Source organism: Prunus persica, chromosome G8 (genome assembly GCF_000346465.2).
Source record: "Prunus persica cultivar Lovell chromosome G8, Prunus_persica_NCBIv2, whole genome shotgun sequence".
Classification (NCBI taxonomy): Eukaryota; Viridiplantae; Streptophyta; class Magnoliopsida; order Rosales; family Rosaceae; genus Prunus; species Prunus persica.
Window position 1 is genome coordinate 14,450,615 of NC_034016.1, and position 13,405 is coordinate 14,464,019.

The following is a 13,405-nucleotide window of genomic DNA, read 5'->3' on the forward strand; positions in this document are numbered from 1 at the left end:
TAAGTCATGAACTTCGTAGGTAGGTATAGCACGTAAGAAACCTATTTGAAAACGGCAACAGATTTTATCCGCATTGCATGCATATCATTTTCATTGGTCTTGTACCACATACATAATATTCTTATTGACTTTCTTTTCTTGCTATTGCAAAAGTATCTTTTAATTTCTTACTGTACATATTCAGGGTTCTTTTGACTAACTGTTCAACTCGGACCTTTGTCTTCTTAAATTGTCATTTTATAATGATCCTTGACCTTTTCTGTTTTCTGGTTACTTATTATTTATTTGGTTTTTCTATGGAAATTCATTTTGGATTCTTTTTCTTCCCCAGCAGCTCCATTTCAACTTGTTTTCCTATAGTCCTCCAATAGGAAGTTTCTTTGTATTAGGGAACGTGTTACCTTTTGTCCTTCTTCTTTTTTTGGTTTTCTAAATGGTAGTTGCAATTATTTATTTACATTTTGGTAAAACGGGTGTAAGAGGAGAGACACTCTCATGCAAAGGTGATATCACTTTTTTGCCATCCCAAAGTTTTTCTGGTGTGAGAGGCCGGGCCCCATTATCTCTGCAACTAGCTATAAAGAGTTGACAGAATTGACTCATTTGAGTCTTGACTAGTTCCAGTGCTAGCTTTGAAATTTCTTAGCGGGAAGGGCTTGCGTAGTTTCCTTTTCACATGTTTACCTCTGCTTAACTGAATGTTATATATTAGCTAGCTAGTTATTCAGAGGTGCATCGAGGCTTCATCCTTCTGAATACTTGCAGGGTTTTGCAGGTTTTTTATATGGCTTCTTCTTCTTCTTCTTCTTCTAATCCCCCTCCACAAAAGTACGATGTGTTTATAAGTTTCAGAGGTGCAGATACCCGGGACACTTTTACCAGCCATCTCAAAGCTGCTTTAGGTCGCAAGAAAATTGAGACCTACATGGATGACAAACTTGGGATGGGGGACAAAATTGGACCTGCCCTCTTGCAAGCGATCGAGAAATCAAAGGTTTCGTTAATCGTTTTCTCGAAAAACTATGCTTTTTCCACGTGGTGTTTGGATGAACTTGCGCACATATCGGAATGCAAAAAAAGATACGGACAAATTGTCATACCCATTTTTTACGGCATAGATCCATCACAGGTACGGAAACAACAGGATAGTTATGCAGTTGCATTTGCTCAACTTGAAGAACGTTTCGAGGACAACATGGACAAAGTGCTCATGTGGAGAAATGCCTTGAAGGAAGCAGCCGATATGTCTGGCTTCGATAATTCAAAAAGAACAGGGTAACTCTTTGTGACCATTTCATTATTATATATACAAGAATCGTTAAGGGCTAGTTACTAAATATTATTATTAATTAATATTTTTGGATTTAATTCATATCTGCTACTAAAAATTATTCTTTGTTCGATCATGATCATATTTTTTCAGGACGGAGGCTGATTTGATTGAGAAAATTGCCGAAGATGTTTTGACCAAACTGAATCGTGCATCGTCAAGTGATTTAAAGGACCTGGATCAATTTTATTTAAGGAAAATTGAGGAAATTGAATCGTTATTATGCCTTAATTCACCAGATGTTTGCACTGTATGCATTTATGTAGGCATTTGGGGCAAGAGTTGGCTGACCACCCTTGGGGATGTTTTGTTTCACCGGCTGTCTTGTCAATTTGAAGCTACTTGTTACCTTGCAGATGTTAAGGGGGTGTCAAAAAGTCATGGACAGAAGCACTTGAGAAATCTACTTCTTCGTCATATATTAAAGGAAAAAGATCTAAGTATCGACACTAAAAATGTATCGCCGTTTATTCAAGAAAGGCTCAGCCGTACAAAGGTCCTCATTGTTCTTGATGATGTGAATGATTCAAGCCAGAGAGAATATCAAGCATGTGCTGGTCGTCTTAAGTTTGGCCCTGGAAGTAGAATCATTATAACAACTAGAGATAGGAGTCTACATAAGAAAACTGTTCATCATGATAAGATTTACAAGTTCGGTCATAAGAACGGATTGATTTCATGGGCATTGAAGATTGGTGTTCCCGTTAGAGATATAGCTGCAGCCTTACCCGAACTCTACGTACCCCAGTGGGCGAGTGACCAACCAGCTCAACCCAGCCACTCTGCTGGCCAATTGTAATCTTCCTCACTTTGTTCACAATTTGACATGCATCTCTCATTTACAAATTAATTAATATCTCTTCACACCACCTCCATCCTGCAGCCTTAACCGCGCTATAACCACTTGCAGGCATATAATATCACCACTACCATCAATTATCACAAAGCAGGAAGTTGCTTCGCAAATATGATGTTAAGCAAGTGGCTTAGTATTATATGAGTGCATAGAAATATTAAAATTACAATTATTTAATTGAGTGGTTAAATGGTTTTATATTCAAGCGAATTTTTGTAGGGACAATCTATGAAGCAATATCTAAAAGATAAACGGTTCAGATAATTAAAATGCAATGCAGAGTAAGTTCTATAAGAGTGTCATTCAATATTGAAGCTCTTAGTATAATTTTCCATATATAAAAGTAGAAGGTCTTAAAAGTGAAACCTCAAAATCCCCAAAATAACCTTGGTTAATGAGAATATTAAAACAGAAAATATTTTATTACATAATGTTAAATTAGTACATTCACAACTTATTTAAATGAAACTAGCCTCTTCATACGCACTTCCTCGCCTGCGATAGGTTTTTTTTTTAAATTTAAATTTAAATTTATTTTAGAATTAAAAAAGATAATGGGTAGTTATATTCCATAAAAATATGATCAATTATCTGATTTTTCTTTTAGAATTAAAAAAGAATATGGTCACCATCTTGATTCTCCATAACTCGTAACTCTCACCGGAGAAGATCAGAGTTCTTACTTTTGAACTTCCAAATCCAGCCATCTCCAATCTCAGATAAGCCAAAAACCAAGTTGTTTTAGGGTATGATCAATCTCCAGCAACCTTAACCGAACCTTGATTGAGCTCCGATGTAGCCCGATTTCACAGTATTAAGAACGCTCAGCCTTAATTGATCGAACCTGGCTCTGAGGCCATGTTAGTGTTTTGTATTTTATCTGAGTTACGGAATATTGAAGAGAAAAGAATGAAAGAATGAAGAAAACAGACTGATGAATGTTCTTTTACTCTCTAGCTGAAATTGCAAAGAGGAATATGTTTCTCATATCAGAATGAGCACACAAAACATGTACTTCATAATCGTTAGCCTTAGTTGGATCCACACACATCATATCGAATCTCAGCCACACATCTAGCTACATTCTAGGATCACTACACGTGGCTATTTCAGCCTTACATTTTGGAGCCTCACATCTAGAGGTGTCAAATTGGCCGTGCCGGGCCGTCCGATCCCATTTAAACTCGTACTTTTAACGTTTTTGTGTCAGGTTGGGCCGGCCCATTTAATCTATTGAGCCGTGCCGTGCCGGCCCATTTAATAAAATCATTGATCCCGGCCGGCCCAAAGCCCATGTCCATATCGAAACGGGCCGGGCCAGGCTCGTGCCGTGCTCGTGCCATATTTGGGCCTAAGAACCAATCCATTTAATTTGAATTTTTTTCATTTGATTTTTTTTTTCCACTAGATAATTCAAATTATAAACTTTAAAAATATAATTAGAGGCAAGAAATGATGAACTATTTGAAAATATTAATCAACCAAACATCCAAACAATATGAAATGGCGGAGGGCAAAAAGTGTCTAACTCCACAAAGTCCACTTCAATTTTTCATCTTTAAACAACTTATTATTTTATATGTGAAAAAATGTCTTACTTTGATTATAAGAGAAATGTATACGTAATATGTACTGATTAGATATCAAGTCCAATATTGTTTAATTAATTTATAGTTGATATGTTTAATTAATTAAAGATTCAAGTAATTTTCCTAAAATGATAATTTCCTAGTTGATATGTTTAATTAATTCCATAGTTGATATGTCACACGTGGTCTTACGGTTATACTTATATTTAGGGATATTTTGACTAATTTGCTCAACTCGGACCTTTGTCTTATAAAATTATTTATTTGGTTTTTCTGTGGAAACTCCTTTGGGGTTCGTTTTCTTCTCCAGCTGCTCTATTCAACTTGTTTTCCTATATATATAGTCCTCCAATAGGAAGTTTCTTTGTATTAGGGAACGTGTTACTTTTTTTCGTTTTTCTTTTTTTCGTTTTTTTAAATGGTAGTTGTATCTACAAAGAATTATTTATTTAATTACATTTTGGTAAACCGGATGTGAGAGGCCGGAAACCCCGTTATCTCTGCAACTAGCCATCAAGAGTTATCAGAATTGACTCATTTGACTACTTCCAGTTCTAGCAATGAAATTTCTGGGAGGAAGGGCTTGCGTAGTTTCCTGTTCACATGTTTATCTCTGCTGAACTGAATGTTATATATTAGCTAGCTAGCGTCATACTGAGGTGCATCGAGGCTTCATCCTTTTGACAACTTGCAGGGTTTTGCAGGTTTTTTTATATAGAAAATTCGGCATAAGTTCAATTCTTATGACAGAATTTGGGTGCAATCCACATATTTGTTGTTAGTAATTCAAGTCCTTTGACTTTTGTCCCATGTAGAATTACTTACCTTTTTTTAATTTTCAAGGTTTATATTTTGTTTTCTTAATTTTTTTAATTTATGTTGTGCTTTCAATTTTGCCCCTAAGAGCAACTCCACCCCTTAGGGCAAAGTCTAAGGCAAGGGCAAGCAAGGGCTGACACTATTCACGTGAATAGTGTCAGCCTTGCCATTTGTGGTTCCACCCACAAGGGCAAAGTTTAGGGCAAGTCTAGGGCAATTACTATTCATTGTACTTTATTTCCTATTTTTTTAATACTTTAAATCATTAATTTTGATAATCTTTTGTAATTAAATTTTCGGATAAGATTTTCGGATGTGAATCTCGGTTGCCACGTGTCTTATTCCAGATAAAATTTTCGGATATTCATTAATAAAAATTATAATCTCATATTTCCGATAAAATTTTCACCCTCTAAAATTGTGCCGCGTGTCCCATGTCAGATAAGATTTTCAGATAATTTTAAAAAATTATAATGTCATATTTCAGATAAGATTTTCACCCTCTAAAATTGTGCCACGTGTCCCATGTCTGATAAGATTTTCAGATATTTTTTTACAAATAGTGATCTCAGATTTCAGATAAGATTTTCACCCTCTAAAATTGTGCCACGTGTCATCTCTATCTTCTGAATCCCTCTATATAACTACACCATCAACACCACTCCTCTCACACAATCTCTGATATATTCCTTCATTTCTCATATTTTACAATTTCCCATTATACTCTCAATGTCAAACTTCAGGAGGGTGTTGGAGAGGCAACAGAAAGAATGGGAAGAAATCCGGCGTAGACGTGAGGAAGAAGATCGGGACGCCGATGAAGAAGAGGAAGAAATGCTTGAAGTAGCGGCGGTGTGTATGATGAATCAATCAAGCCAACACCATCGTCGTCGTGCCCCGAATGTGGACAAACGCAGAGAGTCTCGGGGTAAGAATCTCTTGGAGGATTACTTTATCCCAAATTCGTTATATCCTGCTCATAAGTTTCGAGAGAGATATAGAATACAGCCACATTTGTTCCAAAAAATCATGCATGATATTTGTAATTACGACACATACTTCATTCAAAAGCATGATGCTGTTGGAGTTTTGGGTCTTATCCCGGAGCAAAAACTTACAGCTGCTTTGCGGATGCTTGCTTATGGGGCATCTGCAGAGCAGGTGGATGAGATTGCAAGGATGGGAAAATCTACTATCCTAGAGTGCTTGGTGAGATTCTGTGATGCAGTGGAAAATTTGTACACGAGGGAGTACCTTCGCAAACCCACTCCGAGGGACCTGCAAAGGCTTCTACAAAAAGGCGAGGCTCGAGGTTTCCCAGGAATGATCGGAAGCATTGATTGCATGCATTGGCAGTGGAAGAATTGTCCTACTGCGTGGCAAGGAGAGTATGGGAATCGGAAGGGCCAAAAAAGTATCATTTTGGAGGCCGTAACTTCATTCGACACTTGGGTTTGGCATGCCTTTTTTGGGGTTGCCGGATCTCAGAATGACCTCAATGTCCTTGGTCAATCCCCGGTGTTCGATGAGGTATTGCGAGGTCATTCCCCTCAGGTCACATACCAAATCAACAATACCGTATACTCTGGGGCCTACTACCTTGCCGACGGAATTTATCCTAGGTGGACGACATTCGTGAAAACAATTCCGAATCCCCAATCCGAGAAGGAAAGAAGCTTTGCTTCCTTTCAAGAAGGTTACAGGAAAGACGTGGAAAGGTGTTTCGGTATCTTGCAAGCTCGTTGGGCAATTATCAGGGGTGCTGCTCGGATGCTAGACGAGGAGGTGCTGAGGAGTATTATGATGACTTGCATCATCCTCCACAACATGATTGTGGAGGATGAGTATGACTACGATGCTCCAGAGGTGTTTGAACCCGATCCTATGAACACGGCGTTGACAAGAATATATGAAAGGCCGATAGGACCAAATGGACTACCATTGGAGCCCGAACCGTTACTTCAGGATGGTCGATTCAACAACCCCATGATTGATCGTTATCAAGAAATGCAATCTTCATATGTTCACGAAAGACGTCAAGTTGACTTGATCGAGCACTTGTGGCAGATGAAAGGCAATCACAATGGATGAAGGCTAGATTTGTGCTTTGTTTGGATTTATACTTTTTTTTAAATTATGCTTTGTTTTTGTGTGTTGTGTTTTGTGGAATTATTGCGAGGTCTTTTTTATTATTATGCTTTTATGTATGGTTTGTTTTGTGTGTTGTTTGCAATAAATGAAGGTTTGTTTTTAATTAATCTTTGTGAGGAATGCTCAAATGTTTTTAATAAGTAGTCCAATTATAGAATGCTTTTTTGATTTGAATAAAAAAGAAACAATACAACAAATTAAAGGATAATACAACAATTTAAAAAAAATACAACAATTATAAAAAAATACAACAATACAATCTAATGGTTTTCATCATTTAGCCAATCCGTATTGCTAGGTCCGTCGTCATGGAAAAGTTTTCTTCTCATCACATCCCTTCGTTTATGCTTCCAATAGGCCTTTGTTTCAGGAGACATATGGCTCGTATCCATAGCCATGATTTTCATCTCTTTTTCATCCTCGTCTTTTTCTTTTGCATGTTGCTTTTCAATTGCAAAGGCTTCCAATCGTGCCTTGTCCGCTTCATCTCTCCTCAAGTCTCTCTCCAATCTTAGAGAGTTGTTCTTAGCTATTTGCTCGAATATTTGAACACAATCAATGTTCGAAGTGCCCCCTCTCTTGGCCTTTGCCGCCTTTCTCCCAATAGGTCTCGGCGGACGTGGGAGTGGTGACTCCGTTTCCATTGGGGAGTCCAATGGTGAATCGGTTAATGGCGATTCGTGGAGCGGCGTCTCATGCAACACAACCGGGGGTGCGATAAGAATAATTTTGAATCTGGAACAATCCTTGACAATTTTCCAACATTGGAAATGCACAAAACCTTTTTTCCCTTGTCCCATGGCACCGAACCACATTTGTGCTTGTATGATCTATTCAAAATAAATAATTGGAAGTGCATTAAAAAAATATACAATGCAAGAAATTATAAACTATTTTGAAATGCAAGAATAAAATTGATTATGTAAATAAATATAGACAAATTGAAAATGCAAAAACAAAAAATAAAGATTATGCATGAAATTATAAACATATTTGAAATGCAAGAATAAAATTGATTATGTAAATAAATAAAGCCAATTAGGAAATGCAAAAATAAAATAAACATTGTGCAACAAAAAGAAATAGAATATGCAATTAAAAAAAAGTTACATTAAATTGATTAAAATGACAATTAAAAATATTTTACCTCATCGGAAAGATTCGCACCGCTCCGAATGTTCTCCTTTGCTTTTGTCAAGGCATTTCTCCATTTCCCTAACTCTTTGTTTAGAATTTTCCATCTACTAGACAAAGCCATTTCGGTCCGAATGGAACCCGATCTTTGACAAAATTCTCCATGAATTTTGCTCCACATATGATGGAACTTCATCTCATTGCCCGTGATAGGGTCATGACTAACGTTCACCCAAGACTCGCACAACGCAATATCTTCCTGGGTTGACCACGAGCCTCCGATTTCAACAGAAGATGCCATTTGTTTATTTTCTACAAATGGAAAGTAGTACAAAAATGTGAGTGGGTAGTAAAAAATATTAGAAGGAGAAGAGTTTGTATGGAATTGGTGTGGAAAGTGGAAAATATGAGTAGAGAGTAAAAAATATTGGAAGGAGATGAGTTTGTATGGAGATTTGGTGTGGAAAATGAATTATGTGAGTGGAGAGTAGAAAATATTGTATGGAGAAGAAATTGTATGAAGATTTCGTGTTGAAAGTAGATAAAATGGTTAGGTATTTATAGGGAAAAAATACATACATTTTTGGTATTTTTTAAAAAAAAATTTCAGAATTTTTTAGAATTTTTTCGGATTTTTTCGGATTTTTTTTAAAATTTTTTTGGCCAAAAAAATGAGAACCGTAGGATTTCTGAAAAAAATCCAATCGGAGCCACCCAGTGCCGACACGTGGCATGTAACCGTTGGTGGTGACGTCAGCGCACTTCAGTCAAATTTTTTTACCGTTGGCGCGTGTAATACACGCGCCAACGGTAAAAAAATTTGAATTTACTGCGCTGACGTCGTCGTGATGTCAGCGCTGACGTCACCTGAACTCGGGCTCGAGCCCAGTCAATTTTCGCCCTTGGGCCTGCCCGGGCTCGTGGGACCCGCAGCTTGCCCGGGCTGCTTTGCGCGCGCTGGAGCTGGACTTGGGCTGATTTTTGCCTTTTGCCTGGGCCAACCCCTGGCGCTGTACATGCTCTAAGATAGAAATCAGGACCTAAAAGACAGCAAAATATCAAAAATTGCGTTGAACAATCTTCAGACGCCAAGAATAGAAAGAATCGCAAAAATCGTATCTTCCACAATCAATTATGGTTCTGTCAAGCTGATTTCTGCAGATTTCACGCTTCTTAATTGTCGAGGGTTTAGGGTTTCATTTTAGAGTTGAATTTGCCTTTCGTCTTCTTCAATTGCAGCCAGTGGAATTTGCCGTCGTTTGGGGATTCTCACCTTTCTTCTCCATCAATTGCATTGCCTGTGTTCCAAGTCTGTTGTATATTTACCTCTTTTGTAGGTGGAAATCTTTGACGATAACAAAACCTGCTTGTTGAACCAATTTGTATATGTAACTACTGTGCTGAACCAATTTCTTTTTGTTTTCATTTTCTAATTGAGGACCCCAACTATGTTTTTTCATAGGTACTATGTTCCTTGTGTGATATAATTTCATTCACACCAAATACTAAGATGGGTACACTATTAGAGGTTACCTGTGCCATAGTACTGTTAGAGGTTACCTGTAGCTTTGGAGTTATGCTGCTAGAGATGCAATTAGCAAAGCTAAAACCATGGAAACATGACTTCTATGCACTAAAACTAAAACCATGAAAACATGACTTCTATGCACTATAAGTCATTACATATGACTTGTGTAATGAGAAGTTTGCTATTTGTATTGTATATTAATCTTAACTAAAAACCCAGCTGGAACAGCAGAAGTCCCCTCCTAGCTATGTCATTTGGTGCTACAGTGTTGGATGCATTGTATCTTATAGGTTATTTATCAAATTCATACAACTTTCTAAATGTAGAAGCTTTTCTGATCTTTGTACACTTGGGTCCTGCAATGCATATACAACACTTTATGTGGCGTTCAACATCAGATCGTGAAGAGAATGCCTAAAAAGGATCTCACTGAGGAGGCGATCGTGATTGCGTGAATTCATTTGCTGTTTTTGGCTAGAGTTATGATTTGTACCAGCCCAAATTTTGTGTGTGTAAATGTCATGATCTGTACATATGTATTGCATTTAATGTTTCCTCTCTCCCTCCTTCATGTTAATAACTTGAGATTATACTTGTGAGTTTTACAGTCATGTTCTTGTTTTGTCCAAGCAGTTATGTAAATCTTCATTTGTGCCTTCATTATCACATGTATATGCCAAACTTCTGAGAAGAAAATCCCAAACAATGTGTCAAGTACCTGTGTCGTAGGTACACGGTGGGAGGTTACCTGTAGACTAGGTTTCATATCAGGTCGACGTGTAAAGTACCTGTGCCATAGGTACACTGTCAAAGGTTACCTGTAGCGTTGGAGTTATGCTAATAGAGATGCAATTAGCATGGCTAAAATGACAGAAATATGATTTTTATGTACCACCCATAGCCGTTGGACCCCGCTAAAATGTCCAAAACCTAAAATCATATTCTGTAAAATGTAAAAGCCTACACCCTTATATTATGTATACAACCACAATCCACAATGAACTCCACTGAAAACCCAAATCACAGGGGATTCTCTAATCAAGATCACCACCAACTAAAATCCAATGTACCTCCAACTCTAACATATATATATCCACCAAATTTTTGTTTTCATTGAATACAGACATGTACAAAACGCGAACATCCATGTCATCTTGTGATAAACATGCTTAGTGGTTTCCAATTGCGTATGTCATCTCCATTTCGCATGAATTCAACTCTTTAAATCGAGAGCAAATTTGGCTGCATAAGTCCACGTACTTGGTATCCTTGAAAATCAGTACTGAATAAATTTTCAAACCGAACCAGCATTTACCAACTATCAACTCGTCCATTCCTGTTTAAATACAAATAAACAAAATTAAAAATAACAAGAGCAAATACCTGTGCCGAAGATATATACAATTAATTAACTCACAATTTGAAGTATAATACATGACACAATGAAACTATGCACACAAATGATTATTACAGAAGTTGGGTTCAAAAGCTGCAAGTGAATAGGTCCTCCATGACTTATAGGTGACATATGCACTGTACCACAGGTATATGCCAAATGCTTCAGAACATAATCCTACCCACTGTGTAAAGTAGCTGTGCCATAGGTACACACTCAATGAGTTACCTGTAGGTTAGGTTCTACGTGAAGTGCCCTAACAAATCACAAAGTGATAGTTGTTACCACTGACAAATTTTGGTAGAAAAACTACAGTACTTGCATAACCTTTATGACCAATAGTTTCAAACGCTTCATTATATGCTCTTATGGATGAGTGCTTATCTAATGAATAGACATGAGAGGGACCCTAAACTCTTATGTTAAATACACTGCACAAAGCTTGGACAAGATGTTGTGCTCTCTGTTTCAGCCCAAGATTGGCAAGTATTCCAGAAATCGATTAAAAGAGTACTGAAGTTGCTTTATGTAATGAATAGACATGAGAGAGAGCAAATTTAGCACAATCCAAAGGCAACATGCAACAGTCTACAACGTTGACAATCTTAAATTGTTAATCATGATTCAAAACAAACAATACACGACAAATAAGACAGACGGCGACAAACCAAAATACAGGATGTTGAGGATTTTACCACAACGTACCTATAGCATAGTTAAAAGATCATAAATTACCTATACAACAGGTTCTAGTTGATGATTAAACCCAGTTATGATATTTCTCTATTACAGATTCATAAACCATCAAACAAAGTCGGATTTGCCAAAACAGATTTGCAGCAAAACCATTCACCAATAATTGAGAAAAGCAACAACAAACACTCTCGGAAATCATCAGGAACAATCCAAAACAGAAAAGGATGAACGTACGCTGAATGAGAGATTTTACCTGGCATACAGGAACTGTCAATTGACAACGCAGTTTCTAATAATCCAACAATTTGGGGTTATTCCATCTGTAATTGTGAATTATTAGAAGAAACCCACAAAAATTCCTGTTAAAGAACCAAAAAATCAGTGAAAATTGGCAAAGACGGAGCATGAGTTTTGGGATTTCTGCGATTTGGGGGATCTGAGATACGTGATTTTGGGTATCTGAGATATGCGATTTTGATGAACGTTCTTTACTTTCCGTTTGTTAATAATGGCAGTAGTTGTAAATAAATTAAATTTTGTGGCCACACTATTTGCTTAGGTGGCTACACGACTAGGCTTTAGGACTGGAATTAATAGGTAACAATTACTGTCCTCCAATCAAACTATATTCTTGAAATTGGTATCGAAAAAAAAAGAAAAAAAAAGTTGATATAGATCCATATTTTCATTGAGAAGTTGGGCTTAATCTCGAATTTGGCGACTTTAATACAAGTCCTTTGACTCTTGTGCCACATAGGATTACATTCATTTTTAAATATTTTCTGATGTAATCTTTTTATTTTTATTTTTTAAAATCATTTTTTGTTCCAATGTTGCCCATTATACCTTGAATCGGTTAATAGTAATTTATTTGATAATAATTAGCCATTTATGACTGTCATTGAATAGAAAAGGAAAATATCGTATCCCGGAGAGCATTTAAATAAAAACCTCTCTCTCCTCATTGAATCAGTTTCCTACCCCAAGAGCTGTTCTCCCACTTCGTCTTCCCATCAACAGCCTCTAGGAAAAACTGCCACTAGTGAAAGGACGAAAAACAATTTGAAAAAAATAAGCCTACAATATACTTCCAAGGAAGAGAATTATGCCAGAATATTCCTCAAATGGTACTAATACTGGAGATACTTGTTGGCAACTTTTCTTGGGGACCATAGCAACATCTATTTTTGTATCTAACTTATAGGCAGTGTTCTAATTTATGTTCCTAACTTATAGGTAGTCTTTTAATTTATGTTCCTAACTTATAAGTAACACGATTTATAACTAAGGTTTTTCCATTGCTAATAATAACACTATTTACCTATATGTTAGGCACATAATTTCATGTGGGTGCTTGTTTGAATAATTGGTATAATATGTGGGTTTTTATTTTTCATTGATTAAATTGTATTTTATCCATATATAGGTAAATATTATCACCGGCTGTCTTGTCAATTTGAAGCTACTTGTTTTCTTGCAAATGTTAAGGAGTAAAAAATAAAAAAAATAAAAAAAATAAAAAAAAAAATCTCTCCCGACGAAATGTTGTCGGCACATGTCTATGCTGGCAATATTTTCCGGATTAGAACTCTCCCGACGAAACTCACCTTTGCCAATGAAGTCATCGGGAGAGGTCTACGGGCAAACTTCGCCGGGATATATCTGCGCCGGCGAACTTTCGTAGGGTAATTTTTTTTTTAAATAAATTTTTTTTAAAAAAATACCAGTTTAGTATCTTTAATTTACTAAAATATTTAAATACTAATTATTCACTAAGTAAATAATAATTAAAATATAACTTCTAAATAAAATAATTAGAAAAGAGAAATCAAAATTATGCTATTTAAAGAGTATAGCCGTCCGGCTATACTTTTAAAATAGTATATATACAGAGTAAGGCCGCGCC

At 36.6% G+C, this 13,405-nt stretch overlaps 1 protein-coding gene and 1 long non-coding RNA gene across 3 annotated transcripts; one reads left to right on the top strand and one right to left on the bottom strand.

Moving 5' to 3' along the window:
- On the top strand, positions 513 to 2,414 carry LOC18768006 (TMV resistance protein N). 2 transcript variants are annotated; one of them, XM_020570623.1, is made up of 3 exons: positions 513 to 530; positions 731 to 1,275; positions 1,424 to 2,414. In XM_020570623.1, the coding sequence occupies exons 2-3, from the start codon at positions 785 to 787 to the stop codon at positions 2,127 to 2,129; spliced, it is 1,197 nt and encodes a 398-aa protein (XP_020426212.1). In that variant the 5' UTR covers positions 513 to 530; positions 731 to 784; the 3' UTR covers positions 2,130 to 2,414. The 2 variants fall into 2 exon arrangements, with proteins under 2 accessions (XP_020426212.1, XP_007199463.2); XM_007199401.2 differs by lacking the exon at positions 513 to 530 and having other exon boundaries at positions 728 to 1,275.
- Positions 10,328 to 12,000, bottom strand: LOC109950674. Its single transcript, XR_002272956.1, has 2 exons — positions 11,753 to 12,000; positions 10,328 to 10,743 (listed from the first exon to the last, which is right to left on the bottom strand). It is a non-coding gene; the product is annotated as an uncharacterized LOC109950674 (long non-coding RNA).